This window comes from Plectrocnemia conspersa, unplaced genomic scaffold (genome assembly GCF_051122295.1).
Source record: "Plectrocnemia conspersa isolate PC_06_02 unplaced genomic scaffold, ASM5112229v1 ptg000009l, whole genome shotgun sequence".
NCBI classification, from domain to species: Eukaryota; Metazoa; Arthropoda; class Insecta; order Trichoptera; family Polycentropodidae; genus Plectrocnemia; species Plectrocnemia conspersa.
Genome location: NW_028277173.1, coordinates 21,937,278 through 21,961,336, shown reverse-complemented (window position 1 = coordinate 21,961,336; position 24,059 = coordinate 21,937,278). Strand labels below are relative to the sequence as shown.

The 24,059-nt window shown below is 29.7% G+C and overlaps 1 protein-coding gene across 1 annotated transcript; it reads right to left on the bottom strand.

Annotated features, from left to right (window-relative positions):
* Positions 1-1,263: 1,263 nt before the first annotated feature.
* Positions 1,264-21,396, bottom strand: LOC148232247 (DNA-dependent protein kinase catalytic subunit-like). The gene is made up of 49 exons (XM_088191827.1): positions 21,261-21,396; positions 20,567-20,760; positions 20,062-20,500; positions 19,792-20,006; positions 19,459-19,731; positions 19,229-19,393; positions 18,921-19,163; positions 18,532-18,852; positions 17,327-17,560; positions 17,101-17,263; positions 16,893-17,035; positions 16,705-16,825; positions 16,072-16,274; positions 15,831-16,002; positions 14,217-15,769; positions 13,907-14,151; positions 13,672-13,838; positions 13,408-13,613; positions 13,205-13,345; positions 12,977-13,140; positions 12,732-12,906; positions 12,158-12,655; positions 11,516-11,641; positions 10,583-11,456; positions 10,271-10,505; positions 10,047-10,211; positions 9,733-9,981; positions 9,530-9,661; positions 8,708-8,811; positions 8,501-8,643; positions 8,102-8,442; positions 7,820-7,989; positions 7,442-7,744; positions 7,151-7,380; positions 6,931-7,088; positions 5,977-6,162; positions 5,764-5,891; positions 5,481-5,687; positions 4,724-5,407; positions 4,226-4,369; positions 3,884-4,125; positions 3,634-3,816; positions 3,099-3,195; positions 2,872-3,028; positions 2,696-2,799; positions 2,457-2,633; positions 2,207-2,388; positions 1,948-2,124; positions 1,264-1,866 (listed from the first exon to the last, which is right to left on the bottom strand). The coding sequence occupies exons 1-49, from the start codon at positions 21,373-21,375 to the stop codon at positions 1,789-1,791; spliced, it is 12,126 nt and encodes a 4,041-aa protein (XP_088047953.1). The 5' UTR covers positions 21,376-21,396; the 3' UTR covers positions 1,264-1,788.
* Between the last annotated feature and the right edge of the window lie 2,663 nt (positions 21,397-24,059).

The following is a 24,059-nucleotide window of genomic DNA, read 5'->3' as shown; positions in this document are numbered from 1 at the left end:
AGCAATATTTTTGTACCACGAGATAGTGTCCGCGATTTAATTTGATTTGTTTTATTAATTAGAAATAGCATTTATTTGCTGACATTACTCGTCTCTTGATCTCCTTGCTGACATCATTTGTAGCTATTAACATGGTTCCGAAGTATATGAAATCACTGACACACTCAAAAGTGTGCTCATTCAATTAGAGATTTTCAGGATACTGGTTAAACCCCTATAATAAAATAAGTATGTATTCCGTGTGACTTTTTAAAGCGACACCATTGTAGTCCTTTACCGAATGTCAACAAAAATGAATAACCTAATCATAACATGTGATATTGAAAAGATGAACGAAATTATTCTATGAAAATTAAAATCATAATCGTTTCATCTGTTGATATTTATCTCGCTGCTAGTTAGCATCACCAATGAATTATTTGTTAAAATTTGAAATTGAAGGTTAGAATCTTGGCCTATTTTTTTATTATTTTTCTTCCTTAGCTGGTGGAGGGAGTCCGGAGTAAATTGATATTATTCATTTTATTTCTGATCGATCACTTAAAATTGTATGATTGCCATGTTCGAAAATTAAGATGAAAAATAGCTAATAAATTAACAATGACAATTTTTTATACGTATGAAGTGAAAAAAGTTGTACATCTCAATTTGAACCTATCGCATGCACTTTAACAAGTTATCCTACCTAAACTAATTAACTATAAGGACTCCCTATATATGTCTTGTTAAAAGTTAGTAGGCCAACGCTGAGATGCCAACCCTAAAATATATTTGGAAATTCTATATATAATAAGTTATACAATTCATTCCTTTTGCAAAAAAATCGATATTCATCCATGAGATCCGAATTATAATTAACAATAATAAATTACTCCAATAAAGAAAAAAAATGAAATCGTTAGTCCTTGCGAAATTAGAAGCGAGTACTCTAACCACTGAGCTACCGAATGCTTTTCACTGATATCCGAAATATTTTGTGGGCGTGGGAAAACAAAAAATCGATAAGTCTACCGCGCGTAACACGAGATACATCCAAAATATTTTATTTTAATTTACAAATAATTAAAAATTATGTTCTCAATGCTGTTTTATATGAATATAAATTTTAAAAGAAAACGTTATGCCTAAAGACTGCGACTACATGAAGGAGAGGAAGAAATAGAGAAAATCGACAAAGATGATTATTGTATTATAATAATTAGTAACTTACCCGTTTGCTGCAAATAAGATAAATGTCCAACACTATAGAAAAATAATACTCAATTAAACAAATGTCACTTTATTGAATTTAAAAGTAAAATAATTTTTATATAATTTAAAATAATAAAAAACATAAAAAAAACATTACATCAAACGTTAAAAAATGTTTATCTTATATTGTAATTTTTACTGAAAATAATAAACGCAAATAAATAAAATGTTAATTATATTTATAAATAATAAACGAAAGTTTATCACATACTACTGTTACTCTGATTATAAGCTACGGAAAACAGAGCTGAACTCATCACTATCATTATTTATTTACTAGTTATCAACTTTAAAACAAATTTATTTTAATCCTGCGCATATTAATTATTGTTTATCTAATATCATAAATTTATTTTTGCAACATATTTTTCAATTAATGATTGAATTTACACCAAATGTGAAAAAATCAATGAAATTGTTCAGGTAATTTTTGACAATCGGAGATACAAAATTATTATATATGGTCAAATATTTCAATGAATCATTTATAGTTAGAAATACTATTCAAAATGTTTATTGAAATATTATAACATTGATTTACAGCCAAGGTTCCCATCCATGGTATGTGATAGATAAAAGTCCTGCATTTGTAGCCTGACTTATGAGGCAATCGACCTGGAAACATATTATATATATGTACACAAAATTTAATTTGAATGCAATGAAAAATACTGCATATAACTTATTAGTTGTAACCTGTTCGGTTATTATTAAGTGTTCTAAATCTTTAGAGCTTAATCCATTCATTTTTGAGGCACACACTGCCGATATATAAGGCTGAATAGTTTGATTTTCCAGCGTTTGCATTTTAAGATCCTCAATTGTGATTAATAAAGGCATTATACCTGCCAATTTTCTCTTGATCTGATCAATCTAAAATCAATACAATTAAGTTGAATAATGTTGTATGGAGTAATAAACATTGAATAATGCAACGCTATAAGATGGTTATTACTTTTATATTCGGCAACCACTGACTCGGTTGAACATTTGGCATCACATTAGAATCTTTTTTACATATTTGATGCATCCAATTCATGGTCGGCTCGGACGCGAACACTTCCATTACTGCTAGCAACAATGTTGAGTTTTTTCTAAAGCACTGAAGAGCATCAATCATCAACTGCCTTAAATCGCCTATAATGGATTATAATGAAATCAGTTTGTTTTATCGTATTAGATTTACAGTTTTTTAATATGCATACCTTTGAAGCCGTGAGGAGCTAATACATTTAACAACTGAGGCGAAAATCGGAAAGGCATTAGTTCAGGAACGGACAGAAATTGTGTGGCTGTACCAAAGGCATGACCGAAATCGATTCCGATCAGATTTCCAGTGTTCACAGATAATAAGCAATTTGACATATGACGATCACCGATTCCTTTTTTTAAAGCAATAAATTATAAGATATTCTGCTGTATCTAATAATAGATAATTATATACCTAAAATCCAGTGAGAAACACTCAGAGGCGCCAGAGACTTCATATAATTATTTTTCATAAATACAAAATTCTCTGGTGATACCGCTATTTTTGATAAGCATTCACTAAAACAGAAATTTATTAATTTATAGTGATTTGATTTATTGACAAATCATTATTGCATCAAGATGTATTACCGCAAGAGATATTTCGGTACTCTGTTTACAAAATCTTTGTAAACAGATATGGAACTGTCTAAATCTGCCGCCATATTACTATATTTAGTTTTTATATCATTACCAGGCACATGTGAAAGGTATTCGTTTCTTTCCAACCCTAGTCTCGTTATGAGATCTATATATTTAAAAATATATAAATTATTATAGACTATAATGTAAGCGTATTAATAAATATTAAGATTTACCTTTAGTTTGTGCATCATATCTTAAAAGAATTTCTTTTAACGTGTTACAATTTGTGACCCATTGAATAATTCCGAAGTCCGACGATAACGGTATAACCTTAAAAACATATTTTATTAAATTAACAAAATGATTAAAAGAACGACAAGCAAAACCAAAAATATCACAAGCAGTTGCTGCAAAAAACAGAGGGGTAAAAGAGTGCACTACAGATGTAATTAGTCAGTCTGCATAAATTCAGAAGGGTGATTTACAGTATCATAAACTAGTGCATACTTTTGTCCCGCTCTACTTTTATATACTGATACGTGAAGCAGCAACAAAAACACTTCATTGTGAAGATGTTTGGACTATAAATAAAATGATTAAAAGAGAATACATATGTATATACAAAGGTGAGTCAAATTAAAACCATTCAAATGCAATAAAAATTCAAACGAAGGAACAACAGTAGCTTAATATGCTTCAAAGTAAAGCAGCGCCTTGTCATTTGACTCACTCCCATATATCTCTTGAAAGCATCATGAAAACCATTACTTTATAAGAACTGATGTTCATTTCAAATGCGTGCAAATAATCGCTCATCAAACTAAACAGCTGTTGAATTCTTTCATCCTGTCTGAGATCTTCGCCTCTCTTCATTAAAAACATGTACTTCTTTCCATCCGATCCTATAATACTCAACCGAATCGGTTTTCGCAAAGATCCAATAACCATAACCTAAAAATTAAACGATAATTCACCATCGGAGAAATCGATAATGATCGTAAATATCTTATAAGCTCACCTCGCTCTCGAACTTTGAAATTGTTATATATTTATGTAGCGCTGGTGATATATTATTCAATTGACCATATTGTCCAAAAACATGAACCAAACTCATATCATTCTCACCGAATGACGTTAAATAAGGACTAAATTCTTCGAGACTTTTGATACCAGATTTGATAGACTTCTTATCTATTTGGTTACTGGTGTAAAATTCAATCAGTTTTTTACGGCCATCTGCTATAGAACCTTTCGCTGCATCTAGTTAATAAATAATATTAAAATAATAATATTTATTCTTAAAATAACAGATAATACTGTATATTATTTATATAATATACAATATCGTCTAATCATATACCTTTGCGTATCTGTTCTAATGTTGCTTTGTAGGTATCTATTTTCTTGAAGATAGATCCTCTTATCATTCCAATAGAACTATTGCGTAACTCAGGATATAATTCTTCAAATAAATCACTGAACGCCCTATCCCACGCTGTCCTATCTAAAAATCAAAACAAGTAGAAAGTATAATATATACAGCATTGACTATAACAATCAAACTTTAGGGTGGAAGTGTTGGAATCCATTCAATTGGATTCCTTTCATTAGGTCAGCAAATACATCGATTGTAATCTAGTTTTTAAAAAGTTACACAGCACAGCTAAAACTTGATCTATAAGAAAAAATGTAAATATGGACGAAAAAACTATCTCCGTCCATCTACATTAGTATGGCTAAAAAAGTTTCAGCTGTAATTAAAGCCAAATTTAAAAGTCAAACTTTTAAGATAAAACAGATTTATTTTAGTGCCCTAAATTTTGGTCTGAATGTAATATTGAAAATATTATATCATTACCATTTTCTTCTGAGTGTTTTATAATATTTTCTAAATGTGTTTTTAACAATACACATGGGTCACAAACTGACCCTAAAGCCATAACAAGATTTTCTGTGTTTGAATCTTCCAGTTTATAATCCAGCTGATTGATGATATTATCCATGGCGTTGGATTGAGTTTTCCACATTCTTTTCGATACTCTATACGGATGCATGACGCTTTGAGGGTATTTATCAGAGATCCTTAAAACTAAATCAAGCAATATGTTCTTCAGCATCGGCAGATGAGCCAACAATTGGGACACCCATGGCACAAACATCCAAGTGCATATTTCCATCGCCTCTCTTTTGAAAATCTCAAAAGCTGCATGATTATCAGGCAAGTTTTCGAATATGACGAGCAGCATTGGAAACATTTTTTGCGCTTCATTGTTTCCAAACTTCATTGCTCGCAAAATTCCCAATACCAAATTTGGCGTCACATCGAAGTCTTCGGTTTTATTCAACATATCATTGACCCTTTTACAATGTTTAGCTACTTCCATGTAAGTGTTTGATATACAATTAACAGAATTATTTCTGTATGATAAATCAGTCACAAGACTATCGTTTTTCATATGTTCTTCGGCTATGTCAATCGCTTTGCGTAGAAATATTTCTCCATATTTAACGAGTGCTGTAATTAATCTTTGAGGATTCATCACTAGATAATCAAAGAGTATATATGTATAAAAAAATTAGTATATAAAATTATAAATTAATGTATTATAACATACTGGTGCTTGCAATAGATCCTTCAAATAGCTTTCCTTCAGCAACAATCTTAATTAGATTTTCGTTGACATCTGTCATATCTATGTTATCTAGATGTTTATTATTATTGAAAATAATGCACACATCTAAAGACGTTTGAGCAGCATTCATTAAAAGGCCATGATAAGATGTCCAATCATCGTCGACTGTAAAAGATATTCTCACTTGCTCTGCAGATAAATTAAAAATACATATAGTAATAATACCGATAGTGTAGTTTCAATGATTAATTAAACTCATGTCTACCTCCCGTCTTCCAAGATTGGACAGTAGAATTTAGTTTATCCTTAATATCAACTTCACACGCAGCTTTCAATTTAAGCATCTTTGCTAATTCCAGTCCCCATGGCATCTCCTCGTCTTTACCGAGATACCTGTATATATTATAAATATAATTTGAATATATAATGCATATATACATATATAATATATATGTTAAAAGTATTATAAAATGTATACTCTGAATGCTTCTTGATGTATTTTTCAGCACATGGATAATTCAAGCATTGAATTGCTCTTTTCACCAAACACAGCTCAGCAAATCTTTGTGTTTTAGCTAAGTCGTTAATTAAAACGTTACTTTCTTCATCACAATCAGTCATACATGTTTTAATGTTTTTCTGAATTTTTGTTGACAATATAGACCTTTAATGTACAGAAACTTTTATTAATCAATAATATCAAGTTAAATATATGTGAAAAACGAGAAAAAATTTTCCACAGCCGAAATTTTTTTAACAGAAAAAAGAACGAGGATGTTTGGTTATATTTTAGATAGTATGTGTTTTTCAAAGGGTTATTTTAAGAATAATATGTAATAAAATATCTGCAATACTTGACTGTATTACATACATTTTTTCATTCATCAAAATTTCTCGAGAAATTTGAGAAGTGAAGTCGAGAATTCTCATTTCTCGTGAAATAAAAATCATCGATAAATCAGAATGCCTAATTTCAACCCTTCACTACTTAAAACATGAATGACAGCATGCTGCTCTACTTTAGTGCATGTTGCAAATGTAGGGGCCATTTTAAGCTACTGCTATACCTTCGTATTACATATCTGATTCATATTTCAGCCACATTTCAAACTATAAGTCATAATAAGCATGGTATCATGTATTTGTTGCTTTTGTGTTTCAGACAAAATAGGCAAACGCATTAGGCAGACAATTTCTATTAAATTTTCTCAAAAACTTGGGCCAATTAAAAAGATTAATAACTTGGAAACAAAGCAATGGTTGCTAAGAAAATTGAGCAGTTTATTTAAAATGTAGTTGACCATCAGTTTTGAATAGCCCTCAAAACCCTCGAGAAAGTGGTTAGTGGTGGAAGATGTTTATAGATGGAAAAAATTATAAAATAAAAATTATGTAACTTTGTAAATAACCATTGATTACATAATTAAAATACCTGCACGCTAATCTTAAATCCCAAATTGTAGTATTATCAGCATTTCCAGGTACACAATATCTCCAATTTTTAATAGTCGTTTTAAGTTTGTCGACACTAAAACGAGATGGAGTTCCATAAAAAATGGGTGATTCGAGCACACTGCATACCTCGCCTAACTAAAAATGTATAATATTATCAATGATGGTTAAATTAAATACCTTGATTAATATAATCTCACCATCTGCATCGTATTAAGCACTGTATTTTTAATGTCGTTCTTACGGATTATATTAAAGTTCAAAGTGCTGCTCTTATTGAAGACATTTTCTTGCATCCATTTACTTCTTGCCGATTCAATACCCATGTTTATAAAGTTTAAAGAGCTATCAATGGGTTTAATCACAGATTTCCACAAACCGATCTTTGACGATAAATTTGTGTTAAGAAACTGTTTCTTTTCTGGATTTTCTAAAAATATGAATTAAATTATTATTATTTTTGAACAAGAGTAATATTTTTAAAGACTTACCCATCCAATTATTGACAGTTGAATCAAAATCCTCAATCCTTTGTTTTACTCCAACTTTAAATTTCTTGTGAAATTTAGAAGTCCCGTCAATTAGGATACTGCTATTACATATGTGTATATTAGCGTCAAACATTAGAGGCAGTAGTGTATTCTTCATCCATGGTTTTTTCCATAAATTATCATAGTCGAAGGTATATGAAGAATCATCCATGTTCTCGTCGATATTATCGGGAGAAAATTGGAATTTGATACAGTTCACAAATTCATCCCAGTTTGACAACACAGCAAAGCTTTCAAAATACTCTATAAAATAACATTTATAGTTTAGTCGAAATATCTTCAAAATATAATTGGAGTGACAATAATATTAAAAATTACCTTCAGTATATTTTAATTTATATACATCATCAAGATGCTCATCGACTGAACTTTGAGCAAATATTTTGTTAATTTCCAGCCAATTACCCAAAGTTGCAAGATTATAAATTTTATCATTGTATTCTTTTACTAATTCACTACTATCGACGATTGGCTCATCTAATTTTATTCTAAATAAATACTCATATTAATAAAATATACATTTATATGATAAATTAATAAATGTGACAACTAGAATTAGTATTATATATATATATTTATTATATAGTTAGTAAATAATACCTTTTTGCAACATTTTTGCTAATTTCTTCTGAAAAATAGATTTCTTTCTCTTCCAAAATCAATTTACCTAACCACTCAATACCGCATTGTTTAGAAATATTATTGATTACATCATTAAAGTTGTCAATCTTACAACATTTGCTCAGTGACAACCGACAAACTTGCAACAGCGCCATTACTAACGGAGTCTGTGGCGCAGCATAGGCTTCACTTTTCAATAGATTCAAAGTAACATCGGAAGCGGCGATTTTAAAGTCTTTAACGTGATTAGATTCTCCGATTTGACTGCATATTGAATTGAAAAGTATTACAAAAAAGTCTTTAGCGAGTATAACATCACGCTGAAAAAAATCGCCATCGTTAAATACACAAAAAAATAATAAACACATTTATTATTACCGATATGAGCTCAAGAATCGGATTGAGAATGTCCGAAAGGTTTATTTGAATGTCTGGATAATCGCCATCCTTGAATTGCTTGAAAGATTCGATAGATTTTTTCCCCAATCGTTTTTCTTCCAATATTTTCTGTTTGCTGGCATCTATGAATTGAAATGGAATTAAAGTAAAAGTGCATAAGAACTTGATCGGATTTATAGAGCTCACATATTCCAGAATATTTGATGATTTCTTGATTTTTGTTGGCGATGAATTTTTTCCTTAGTTTAGTTTGTATATCACTATCGACAGATTGTGCATTCTTACTTTGTCTATAAGCAAAAATATTTATTTTTAATAAAACATAAAAGCATTATATAATATACATACATATATGTAATTGCATTTAAATTTTTAAATTCAAGAGATAATGTCAATTGCAGCATGTTTATATTACTTTAACAAAAGCTACCAGTTATCTGAGTAAGTATGTAACTAAATACAATGCTGAGAAATTTGGATCCACCAAAAAAAGTGCAATCGAACTTGGTTGGATATGAAGACATTCATATCCAACCAAGCAATGTCACTATATCACAATATCACAACTGCAATGTCACTATATCACAATATCACAACCGGAGCATCCGAAACACCTAAATTTGTTAACAGATGAACATCGACAATGATTAAGTATTATATTAACGAATGCGATATAACGGATGCAGAATTATTTTACACATTATAAAAAGTCATACATAAAAAAAGCAATATAGTTTGTATGCAGCGCGATGATGTCACTCTCAACACGCAAAATATATTTTTATTATTACTTTTAGATTGATATTTAAATGGATACTATGCTATTTTTATTTGTAAGCTGGGACAGCTGATGTAGTATAAAAAAATAACCAGCATTTATACATCGCGAGGACTAGATGGATCAAGTTGGAGAAAGAAAAGATGCAAACTACAAATGGCATTTAAAATCTGATTATAGCTAAAAAGAAGATAATTTTTTTTATTAACTTATTCTTAAAAATATCATACCTTGATAATGTTTTATAGGTTTGTCGATGCACAAATTCAGGTTCTGTAGTGAACAGTAAAGAATTGTCAATTGTAAGATTAAACCCATCAATTGTTGTATTCAATTTTGAAGCCTTTGTCTTAGTGCTTATGCTATGTAATAAAAATAAATAATAATTATTAATAACATTACAAGAATCACCCAATGACCACTATTACCACACCTGTCATTATCGATACAAGTTTCGCTGAAACTCTCAAGAGTATTCTTCAAGAAAGTTTCTTCTGCTTTGTAGAACGGCTTCTGACTCATTCTCAACTCGATTGACTGTAAAGTTGTAATGTCATGTGTATTGATTGGCCTGCTGCTATTGTTTTGTTCAAGAACGCTTGACATCAATAACTGTGAGTTCAGCGTTTCGGCATATAGAGGTAATAAAGAATGATTTTTCTTATTAGCGTTTACTTTCCAACTGTTAATTGTGAAATATATTAATAAAATATTATCTTAAAGTAAATATAACATTTGTGGTTTTACTCGTAATTGTAATGAACGCAATCCTCCAAAGGATTATCAAAGATTTTTGTATTTTGATAGTCGGGCGTTTCACAGCAAACGTTTAATAGTATTTTAATTACTTTTCCCAAGGGAATTGTGTCACCAGTATAACCAGATAAAAGGCCAGAAATAGAGTTTATCCATCTGTAATAATTACGCATTGTAAGCACAACATTTAAAATCATATCTTAAAACAATCTAACCTATCTTGTAAATTTTGTGAAAACTGATCATTCCAAAATTGTAAAACTCGATTCTTCAACTGCACATCTTCGTCATCTAATCCGTTAAGAAGTGCACATTTTATGGCAGTTATTTTTTTACAATTATTATCCTCAGATATCATTGTTGATCCATCATTAGAATCTTCACATTGTCTCTTTTTCTGCAGAATATTTGATCCTGATACACTTTGTACTTCGTTTTTCTCCTTATACACTGAATATATAACAGAATACACATCGTTAAAAACTTTTTTAACAATACTTAAACCAGTAAAATTAAGAAATGCTAACCATCGTAAATCTTTATCAATATCTCATAAACAATCATTCTGCAATTTTTATCATTGTTGATTGACAATTCGCATAAATAATCAATATTTTTAAACAACGAATCAATCTGCGCAATCTTTAAACGATCAATCGCCTTATTAACAATGTGCAATATATAAATGCGTAATCTTCTATCTTTCAAAAGATCTTCGACACACAACAAAGCCAATTCACTATACAGAGATTTATCGCCGATAACGTCCATTGATTTTAGAAATATGTTAAAGCAAAATTTTCTCTGTTCAGCCGGAAACTTCTCAACCAGATATGTAACCTTTGATAGCATTGAATCGTCGCAAATACCAAAATGATGCTTCTGTACATGGTGAAGGCATATAATAAACTTCTCCTGATTCTTTTCGACAAACATTGAATTCAACGATGCAAGAACGCTCCTATTAAATTTATCTTTATCTTCAGTCGTTTCATTGTTATTGAAAAACTTCAACATCAATCCGATCACTTCAGCTGTCGGCTTATAAAGTGTTTTATCTGCCGATTTCAAAACTGATAAGACACAACTCTGGAATTTATCATAAGTCCTATTATCCCACGGCTTTATATCGTTAATCAAAACAGCAGCGGCTATTTGAATCCCTGCTTTCTTATGTTCAGGTTGACTTTCTACTTTTTCAATCAACAGATCGTGAGGCATTATTATTTTTTTGCCCCAAATCAACAAGATTTTGTGGAGCAATTCCAAGCAATGCTTAAAAACTTCAGCTCCCAATGAAGGACTGATTTCGTTAACGACAAACTGCAACACAGAAGATGCTGCCATGATTTCATTTTCAGATTCAGGTATAACATCTTTCCAAGACAGTAGAAGTGATAACTGAAAGCATTTTCATTTTAAACATCTAGTGCTTCATTAATTAATATTTAATAACTTACAAGACAGAAATCGAGGTGATTTATTGCAGTAAAAGAGCTTGTGCATCTATCACGAATGACCAACAAAATGGGTAGAAACATTATCTTGGAAAAGTGTCCGAAAACATCTCGAACATTATCCACCACCTAAAAATAATTATATTCATAATCTTTATATTTATATAGGATATATATGGGGTTCACCAGTGAAACAGGAGATTGTCACTATTTGCTTTTTAGTACTTAGCGGTATATTGGAAGAAATTAAACTTCACTGGATTACATGAAATGATTATATAATTTGTAAAAATAGTTCCTTATAATAATAAAATCTGGATAATAGCCGCGATTTTAAGTGTGGATTTCAAAAATGTGTATTTACTATTATAGAGGTTGATCTAATGGTCCTCTAGAACCATTATCGGAACGTCACCCACATATGTCCTAGAATATATTGAATGAAATGTTTAAGGTTTAAATAGAAGGACTACTCATCAGCATAAAAAGCATAAATAATATTTTATGTGTATACTACTTGACAATTATTACAAAAAATTAAAATCAGACTTTCTTTGTGAGAAGTAGGGTATTTATTAGTAAGCTGTTGATCAAGGAGATATGTAAAGAAATCTATTTATATCTTTTATTTCATGTTAAACTTACTTGTGCCAAAAACATTCTGACATTCTTATCTCTACTTGTATCGCATAATAAATCGGCAATGCATTGAACCCAAGCTTGACTGTTTGTATCCGATTGCGACATTGAACTATTCGACTGACTCTTCTCGATGTCTGTATTCAAAGAAATCACATCATAGACGTCATGTATCAGCTGACAAACTGTAGCCATGCACTCATGATTATTCAAATCGTCGTCCTCCAATATTAATGAAGCGTGTACAACGTCAACGTTCTTAAAACGTTCATTGACATTTAAACTACTTGAATCTCTGATAATTGCAGTGTTAAAGTCAAACTTTGACAAATTATCTGCGAGGGTAGCGTGCAAGAGGCTGTTTCTTTTGTCTATCTTGTCGGTCGTTTCAGGTCTTTCTTGAAAAGAACTCAGCACTCTAAAAGATTCTTCGAAGTTGGCCATACTGCTACCGAAGGTTTTAGTTTGCTTTGTCGGAACGAAATGATTTTTATTCTTAGCAATCTTTAACAGATAATACATTTTAAATAAGTATGTAAGATAGACACATTCATAATAAATTGAGGAATGTTAGTATTACCTTATTTGATTTTATAGGAAAGTTGTAGATCTTATCTTTATCAATTATACCCTCCCAAATGTTATGAGATGACTGCATCTTGTGGTTAATAAGAAACATATAGAACTTCAACTCATTTTTTGGTCTCGCTGTTATAATCGCATATAGACATTTATATGCACTGCATCGCGATAATCTATAATTAAAAAATATTATTATTTTAATAGATTTTTTTATCTTAGTTAAAAAATATGTTTGTATTGTACCTTAAAAATTCCTTAGTTTTTTCAGTTTCTATTGGAACGATCACTCTTCTCAACTGAAACGCTTTTGTAAAAATATCTTTAACAAAGTTCTTCGGAAGCGACGGATCTTTATAAACGCTCAGTGCAATTTCCGAATCGACCAAATCCAATTTTGAGAAACTAATCTAAAAATGAATCATATACATTAAAAATGCAACTATGTTTATACCTATATCAAATAGTTCAAACCTTTAAGAACATCAACTCCAATAGATTATAAGCTATGATCCATCTGACAATGATTCGATCAATCCAAAACTGTGAAGTTTGCTTAGTCACTTCCTTCTCCATCGATTCGAATATTAAAGTTATATTTTTAACATAATACTTCTAATGAAAAAATATATTTGATTACGTTACACTACGATAAAATATAATTTTGATAAGCAAACCTCAATAGCAGGTATCGTAGAATGCTGTAACATTGGAATCATGAATCTCTTCATCAGATTCAACAACATCTTTTCGGTAAAAGTTTCACTATTTAATAAATTAGCGACTTCTGATAAAAACGATAGTTGATCGTCATTACTTAAGCGTTTCATCAATGATTTTATTTTGTGTTTAATATGTTCTTCACATATATGTTCATCGTCGACTGCAATCCAATATAAAATAAAACTAAAGAACTTATACAATATTATAAGACGACTTACCAATTGACGTTTTTATTATGAATTCCAATAGGTAATAGGATCCAGAATTTGCCATGCATTCTAGCACCGTTTTAATTATGTTAACATAAATAGACCTGCCCTTTGTGAATGGTTTATACTCATGACATGTTATGGGTAAGCTTTCGTGTATTTTATCCAATCCAATTCTATTACATAAATATGTTTATTCATATTATAAATATTTTATTTATTTAAAAAATAAAGGCACACTTACTTCAAATCTGGGCTATACCAATATTCACCCATCCCAGCTTCAGCGATTGTCGGTAAAAGTACAATCAACTTAATTTTATTCTCAATATTCATTTCATTGCTAATAAAAGATTCTATTAACCATGCATTTAAGTTATTCATATTTGGACCAATATATTTGATTGGATTTGGTAGAGTAAAAGCAAGTAATGTGTAAAACTGAACTAATTCGTCAAACGTATTCCATTTTGTAAAGTAAGGCCAAATCTATAATAAATTATAATTTTTATAAAACATATTAAGTCAAAAATAATAACAGTTAGTGTACTTACGCTATTAAATAGTTCTGTAACACTTTTATAATACTCAACATCAAGTTTCTCATTTATGGAATCTTTAGATGTATATTTTAAAATTTGTTCGATCAATAACATATAATTGAGTTTATTATCAGTCAATATTGTTTCTTTTATAGCATTGAAAAATATTTTATAATGCTTCAAAATATGATTCATGATTTGTTTATCAAACCTATATAAACAGTATCCGCCGTAATTTAAATACTTTTTCGGGAGCGAATATTCTAAATTGGAATCTGTAACATTGTCATCTTTAGATAATATCTTCAAGACGGATACTGGACTAATACTCTCAGATTCCAGAATAAAATTTAGTATAATTCCCATATTATTTAAGTCAGATATGTTGAAAGATATTATATTTAGGTCACTGTCAAAAAGTTCAGCAAACAATGTGTTTAAAAGATCAGTAAACTTAAATTCTTGATACACGTTTAATCTTTTTGGTTCATCAATCAAAGTAATTATGTTGCTAAGTTGATTTAGTGACGTTATGGTAACTTTTGTTTTGGAATCATATGGAATTTTAATAACACTTAATTGATTCAACAAATTAATCTTCATTTTATTTATAAGAATATCCTCATAAATGGCAAACTTTTGTGGTGAATGTTTCTTCAAAGCTTTTATGACATCTTTCATTTCAATTCCATCATATAAAGCAGCGTATTTATGTATCAATAAGATTTTATTTTTATCCAATATCCAATCAGATAAAGAATTTAAAACAGTATCACTCAAAAGTGTCGGAAATGGCATCATATCCAATTTCAAAAAAAATGTTATGAATTCATAAATCTTCCAAGATATCAAATACATATTTTTTTCAAACGTTTCTCTTTGGATCTGCTTATTAATCAGATTAATGGATTTTATATCACAATTCATTAAATTTATATATGAAATTATATTGGTAATAATATTTGATTCTTTAATACAATAGATCATCGTATCGCAACTAAATATATTATTACTCAAAACTATAACGTAGTTGTCAATCGTTTTATAAAAATTGTATGATTTTGTCATAAATATCGACATATCATTAATTGGATCATCAAAATCAACAATTTCCCATTCTAAATTATGTTTAATCAAAGACGGGAAGTCACTCATTATCATTTGTTTTAATTCAATATTATGTGAAGATAGTGTTAAAAACGATAGAAGGCACATTCTGGTGACTTTTTGGCAAATGCATCTTCCCTGTGCCATCAACCAGATAAGAATATCTTTCATCGTTCCGTTACCGAAGCATTGAGGCACTCTTCTGTTACTATTTGATGCTTTAAAAATATTAAACTTTCTTTGCAGGCATCTTAAGAGTTTATCCAAGACTTTTAAGCCCAACTCTATATGGGGATTGCTCAAGTGAGCCGTATAATTATCGCTTCCAATAGAATTTTCAATGCTTTTAACAACACTGTACAGCAACTCCAAAAGATACTTATCGACGGCTGATTCTAATGTATATAAGTGTGATATAACGCAATCGAAAATCAAATATCCACCACGTCTTTCATTATCTGAAAATATTAATAGGGTATAATTATATTAAATACTTTTAAAGGCAAACATTTTACAAACCATTAGGATACAGCATCATTTGGCTAACGGATCGAATTATATCAGATATGTTAGACGGTAACAATCTGAGTTGTTCTATAGTTGATTTTTTAACAGACCATGAAATAAATTCTTTTAAGGCTTGACACGATCTCTCCCGGATTATGCTATCTGACGAATGACTAGATCCTTTCTATATACATATATATATAAGAAAAAAGTTTAGATAGTAATATAAATTGATTTCATAAAATATTCTTACCAATAAAACATTAATGAAATAGCGAGCTTCATTGGATTGGCTGTGTTGTGGATTTGAAAACCAATGACAAGATTGCTTGAGAAGTGGAGAAAACATGAGTGACACACTTTCATCAGCGTCAGCGGCCAAGTGTAACATAGTAGTGAACAATTCTATGTACATATTCGCTATGGAACTCTTTTGGTAATGCGGTAATGTTACGCCTAAAATAAAAAATAAATCAGTAAGCTAAGAGTAAAGCATATTAACAATAGGATCGTACAATGTCTTGGCAAGTTAGGTGTGAGTGAAAACATAAACAGCAAAATTGCAGTCTTGTTTAGATGTTAATTACTTAAAAGACTTTCCATTATTATCGGAGTAATTAATACATTTTAATAAGATAGCTAATCTAAACGATTTTCCATTTTTCATACTCAATTAATTTGGCTCAGAAGGATTTTAACATGGTCTAAGAAGAAAGATATCATTGCTGAAATAAACATATTTTAAAAATTTATTTGAATGTTTCAAGCCAACGGAAAATCGTTGAAGTAATCATAAAATTATATTGCTTATTATTATATATTTCGCCAGGAATTTGTCTTTTATTATATTCGATTCTCAAAACTATTTATGATTTATTGTACTCACTAGTTCCATACATGAGCAATATGAACGAATGCAGCGTTTGACAAGCCGTGAGCCTTGTGTCTCTGTTGCTGCTGTATAACGACAGTTCAATTATTCTCGGTAAGAGCAAATCTAGATACACCTTTAAAATAATTTGACAGCTAAGTAAATAAAACAATAATTATGTATAATACATGTTAAGTCGATACATTTAATTTTTGTTGTTGAGGACACGGTAGAGAAATTTTCATATGTTCTGATACGTATAGAGATTTTTTTTCTTCTACATATGCATCTTCAACAGTAGGCTTGAATCGAATCAGAGGTTCAATCGTCAAAGAGTCCATTTTGCCTATTTTTTAAATAAGCACACATTATTAATATTACAAATATTTTAAATAATGATTTAATACCAACTTATGAATAAAACAATACGACGTTGCAAAGAAGCCAATTGAGGACTTATGCCTTCTTTAATGGTTTGCTTTTTAGTTTTAATTCTATTATTCTCATCACTTTCCAATATGTTATCATCGTAAGTGCCAGAAGAACACAAGTATTCGTTAAAAATGGGTAAAACCTGAAATTAAAAATGTAATAGTGTTAACGATACAAGATAACAAGTCTTTTTTAAAACGCATACCTCTTTATATAGATGATGCAAAACATCCCTTTCTATATATACGTTCCATTCTTCTAACGATTCCAAAGCATTGCCAACAAGATTAAGGTCGTTTTTACCTATCTTTAAGATAACTTTGAAAGCTTCACAAGTCTCTTTCAATAAATCTTCATAAAACAAATGTGGTGGAATGTTTAAAAATATCAACGCAGTTCTCAGTTGTACGATTCCACTTGTGTTAGATACAGAAAGACCCTGTTTTTAATAACAATTATAATTGTTTGATATTGTTATAACATTATTTGAATAATGTTATAACATTATTCACAATAAATTTATTAATAAATCACATTGGTCCAGAGATCGAAATTTTTTTTATAGCTCACCTTTACAAAATAACATATAACGCAAATATATTAAACATATACCGCAAATGTAACTTTAATAAAATGTAGAATCACACTTGCATTATTTTTTTATACGTTTGCTTACATAAAATATTTTATAATTGATTATCATAAATATAGTATATATAATTTATTTAAATCTGATTTTTGGTCACTAGATTAAAATGATTTTAAAAAATATTATAGTAAACTACTGTAATTACTTTTGAATGAGATTCTACATTATCCCCATTAGAAAGCATTTGAGAGAAATTGGCATATTAGAATACCCAAGTGCCAAACATAAGCAATGTCCAGACATACACTGTAACCAAAACTTCTATAACCGTTTGTTACCACTAAGCATAATGTATTGTGCAATCGTCGAAACAATAGGCAATTGTGTGACTCAATCAATATTTCTTCTTATTCGCCATCAGAAAGCAGCCACAATAATTTATTTTATAGAGCGCTACCCAAGAGAAGTATGCATGCTTATTAGAGGTGGCGCAAATTAGAGTCGAAAGAAGACTTTTTCTACAATAATTTTTACAACCTTTTGTATGAGAACGTATTAAAAGGATTTTTAATTGCTGACTGCTCTTGATAATCTAGAGTCCAAAAATCAGTTCAAATCAATGCAACATATACTATGTATCATTCAGTAACTTAATCAAAAATAAAAATGCAATAAAAAAGATCGAGTTTTTTCAGTTTAAGAAAATGCAATTGATTTTATTTTATTTATACCAAAAGTTATATTGTTAAAAAATCTAATAAAATATGTATCTGAAATGTGACATGTTTAAAAGTGACTATAAAAGTGAATATAATACATACATTTAACAACTCAACAATTTTAGATTCGATGTCATACGGCTCTGTTAGATTATCGCTAATATAATCTGGATTTTTAACAACTTTAAACGCAGCTTCTATCAGTCTCAGATATCCTGTAACGTGAGGAGAATTTCGTCTCTCCTCCAGCAGCAATGAAAGAAACGGATCGATCCAATTCTTAAACCATTCGTGTGTCCATTCAAAAGAAATAACAGATGCGGTAAGATCGCAAATGTTTGTAAAAAATCGGTATTCAGACGGAAACAAGGGAATTTCAAATGCTTCCAAATCAAATAAATCTTCTTCTTCGTCTATGAAGTTCTAAAAATTAAATATGTATGTATTAAAATTGCACCATAATCTATACAAATAATAATAATTATATATACCTTAGATGTTATTTTAACGGAGAGATCAAAATTAGGTAGCATCTCCAAAACGATTGCAATAAATTTGTCATAAATTTGAAACGACATGCTAGAAAACCAATTTCCTATTTCTAATATGCTTTTCCATAATGGAATAAATGTTAAATATGACACAGGTGATTGTGTATCATTATTCATATCGCAATAAAGAGAGTTTGATATGTAATATTTGCAACTCTCTTTGATGAGATGAGTTATAACAAACTAAAAATAATATATATTTATATTCATTTATATAGCATATAACGTTAGCTATTTTAATGTCTTACTTTAATATCAACAACCATCAGTGCTTTTTTTATTGCATAGATAGCAATAAACTGCCTGTGCTTGGCACATTTGGGAAAGTCACTTATTAAGATGCAAGTCAACGATTCCAAATTGCGATCTACGTTGATTCCAACAACGGAGAGTGCTTCAATGTGATTACATAGCTAAAGAAATAAGGTAATAATCAGTACAATATAATAGTATATGTATAATTGAAATCAGTCATTACTTTTTCGATTTTTTCAGTCGACTCTTCGTTTGCCTCTTTTGAAATGGAATGATCTTCAACATAGTTATCACGATAGAGCAATAGCGCTCTTTGTGTTATTATTTTTGATATTTCTTTAACCTCGTCTTCTTTGAACAGACTTTTACAAGTTGACACAAAAACGGTAAAGCCTTTCAATGCGTATTTCATTTCATAAGTATTCTTTTCTAAAAGTGACTCCTCGTCGGTATTGAATTTTCTAGCCAATATCATTTTAAAGTAATCCATGAAATACTAAAATTATAAAATAAAATTAATAAAGAATTAGAATACATCATTTTAACGATTGTATACCTTTAATTTTTGATAAGAATCATCGCATTTACCGGCTTCTTCAATAGTAGTTCCAACACATTTATAATAAGAAAATAACGCAGTATATCCTGATTTTTTATCATCGGCATAATTCTGATTCATCCATTTTATTAACAACGGATGCCAATAAAGATAGTCTCTGCATAATTGTGTAGATAGGTGATGACCAAAATCAGTGATAATTTGTAAAGCGCCTAAACATAAATATTATGATTTCCCAATTTTTTAAATATTTTATTTTATATCTACCTCTAGAAAGAACTCTCTTATGCTGTTCACCCGGATTCGAAAAATACTTCACTCCTTTATATATGATATCGGACATATATGGATCATAGAATTTATCCATAAACCCTAACAAACCAATAAAACATCCTTCCAACTCAGACGATGAAGTCTTGACTCTGCCATCTACGCAATCTTCGATCAATTGAAGTAAAGATTTTCCGATAATATCGGCTTTATCAGCAACAAGCTCCGGATATAGTTTACATATAGTTCCGATTAAATCGTATTCTTTGGCCATTACGGAAGGTTTTCCATTTTTTTTAACAAAATGATTTATCAAGACGTCAACCATTGAAGGTATGAAATCAGACCAGTTTCCTTCAACGATGGTTTTCAATGGAAGAATGCACTTCTCTTTGACTTTTGCAGTGCATGCACTGCGTAATATACTCAAACATGTCTTAAAACATTTATATACATTAGTATTTTCATTATTATTAAATGATTAAATTCATAACATACTTACAGTCACAATTTGATCTATGTAATTATCAAATTTTACTTTATACACGCTTTTCAATAGCTTTTCTAATAATTTAAAAGCGTTACAAACGGCTGTCGAAAAGGAACTATCGGTGTATACTGATTTTATAAAGTCCATCAAAGTAAAAGACTTTTGAGACTTACAGTCGTTTGAAAATAAATTATATATAGCCGACTCTAAAAGAATAATGAAAAAATTAATATATGGATGCACGGTAGAATTTTTAAATAAATACAGAAGAATCTCAATGCTAGATTTTTATTCAATTTTAGACTATCATAAAATTATGTGATATCGTTGGAGAATATATACTTCGAGTACAAAGGGAAATAAAAGAAATAAAAAAATGTTCTTTATCAATAAATAAAAAAAAATTATCTTTTGATAAATTTATAAGTAAAATAACATATACCAATACGCATTATTACAAAACATTTTTATTAAAGTATTCTCCAAGGCTTTGCACATTGCTTTACTTTTATACTTATAATTACTATACACATTTCAGGAACCAATTAGGTACTAAAGTAAAAAATCACTTTCATTATCAATATAGACTATATAGACTAGACTAATCTACTATAAAATATAAATGAGTATTAATAACAAAATTTTAAAACTATATTTTTGATTCTATGTACGTCGCAATTTATTATTGTGCAACAAATATAATAACCAATTTCAGCAACGGTAAGATTATCTTCGAAGTACAGCAGTACAGCTTCCATAATACGTGTTCCTTCGAATCCATCACGATTTTGTTTTGCAGACCACAGCTGATTACCCCACATTCCCGCGGTTCGAATGCAACTGTCAAAAATACAATTATTGCCATAACAAAAAAAACTAATACAGATTATTTTCACACGCATTCACAATATAAAATGGGGTTATGGGATATAAAATGATATATTTATACAAATGTACACTATTTTTTGCAACAAAAAATAAAAAATCTATGAGGCTCTATTTATCTATTTATTTATTCATTTATTATGGCCAACACTTGGCAGTACTCTGGTAGCACTGACGTGACAACAGCGAAGGACAGCAGATTATTTTGGTGGACCTTGATGGTAGACAACAACCTGTGGTGCCTCGTCCACCATTCACTCGCCTATATTATTATGTAACATAATTTGTAAACTATTATAAAGTTGTTAATAAAATTACTACTGCAGCGGCTCAATCTATATAATTGCCACCCGACGCCATCCGTTCGCTAAAAATCTTCATAAAATAATATCGTTCTTATCGACATTTCTTAAGTAACGCCGTAACTGCCACACCAATGCCCTCATGACACCATTCTCATGTCGGCTCACCACGCATCATAGCCACAAACACCTAAAGCCTCACTCGACCACGCTACGAGCCTCTATGACTGCAACAACAACGGACTAAACAAAAATAGTAAAAGTAAAATGAACGTACCGGCAATGTATTCTTTCGTCCTAGTAGAATTTAGAAATTAAACTGCTAGGGAGTGTACTGTATAGAGAGATACCGCTGACATATCTAGAGCAATGACTAGCAGCACTGGCACCCCGTAGATCGGCGCTTCACGTCTCTTCTTTTCTCGCACAAATACTCAGTTAATCACTATTTTTTATCCCCCCATAAACATGTGACCTTTATGGAAGCCGCTTAACAACGAGTGGGAAACTTCCGCTTTTGAAAGAATTAAATTTCAGTTTATTTTTAAGAATCAAATCATTGATTTGTTAATACAAATGTTATTAACAAAAAAGTTACTTAAAGTCTATAGCAACAACCATGTATTATGCTCGTGCATGCGCATGCGTGTTAGACTTGTCTTTGTGTGTAAGAAACTGTAGTGAAACATCTTATATTACTTATACCAATAAAGTAATAAGTGCTGTACAAATATTTAATGTATGTATTTATAAATAATTACAAGTTAATGTCGGGTTTCATTACGACTTTCTTTCAATCATTCATCACTGTCAAAAGTCTCAGGCGCGTTGAAATGCGGCTCACAAAAAAATAAGAATACATATGTATAATGAACTTTTTTAATAAAATAATGAATACTGCACAATACTGATTTGACATTTCGTCTTAAAAGTAAAACATAAAAGGTTCTGCCAACTGAAACGAAATCAATAGTACCCAAATAACTTTACCAAATATAGATGATAAAGAAAAGAGTAAGAAGTTTATTCCGGCTCGGTTCATTTTCTGCCTTTCTTGTTCGAATTACACCAACAACGCTTCATTATTTTTAATATGCAAAATGATATTTGAAAAGCAGCGAATTGAGCAGAGAAAAATTTATTTCTCAAACGATCTGCACGCAAAACGATAGTTACCGTATATTTTATTATATCCATACAAACTGGGCAACCTTTATGAACCTACTTAACGTTACATTGGCACAAACAGGTACGACCTTGCACATCCTATCTTCGAAGGGCGAATTTCTCAATCTTTGAAGAAATTAAAAATAATTAAAAATGTTTCATATATTTGACAAAACTCAGATTTATATAACTTTATAATATTTTATGAATATATTATTACTGTATATTTACATATATACATATTATTTATATAAATTTTAGATATTGTATAGGATTAAATTAATTATGAAATTTAAAAATAGTAAGTGCATAATGAAAAATAATTTAAATTAAATATTTAAATTAAAATATTTTTAGAAAGTATAAAGTCACGCATATAAAGTTTCATTCACTGTTAAGTTAAAGGATAGAATATATAGCGAGTCAGATCTAAACTTACTTAATTACTTTAAGTTCTTGGTTTATGTATGTTTTATTATTGTGTATTACCGCAATAACAGGTCAATGAATTTTAATTTATTAAATATGTATAAATATATACATACATGTGTTCACTCATATTGTTAATATTTACACGATTCATTAATACGTTTAATGAAAAGAACATTTAATCGCGAAAAGAACAACTCTTATTGATCGGTTTCAATAAACACGCAAAGTTATGAAATGTACAAAATAACATATTATTACGAACTATAAATTAGAAATCATTTTAAACCAAGTACGTCAATTTGGTAAAATCTAATATATTGTTTAATTAGTGCAAATAAAAATAAAACAAACAAATATAAAATAAGCTCGAGCTAATAAATTTCGTTGTATTGTGTTGTAAAAAACAACCCATATTTTACAATTCATCAGGGACAAGATATTAAAATGACCTATTTGTGTACATATATTGATTTTAATTTGGGTCGATATATAGGTGAGAGTGTTACACTCCGTTCGCGTAGAAATGGACTTTTGATATCTAATTATAACTATGATAAATTTTATCATAATTTATTAATTCAACCATCATGATATTGTTAACAATAAGTGAATTAAACACTAAAATAAAATAAAATTCTGTAAGCCAGTGCTATCTATTAAAAAAAATAAAACCACGATTATAAGTTACAATCAATTGATGAATAGTCATTGTGCACGAC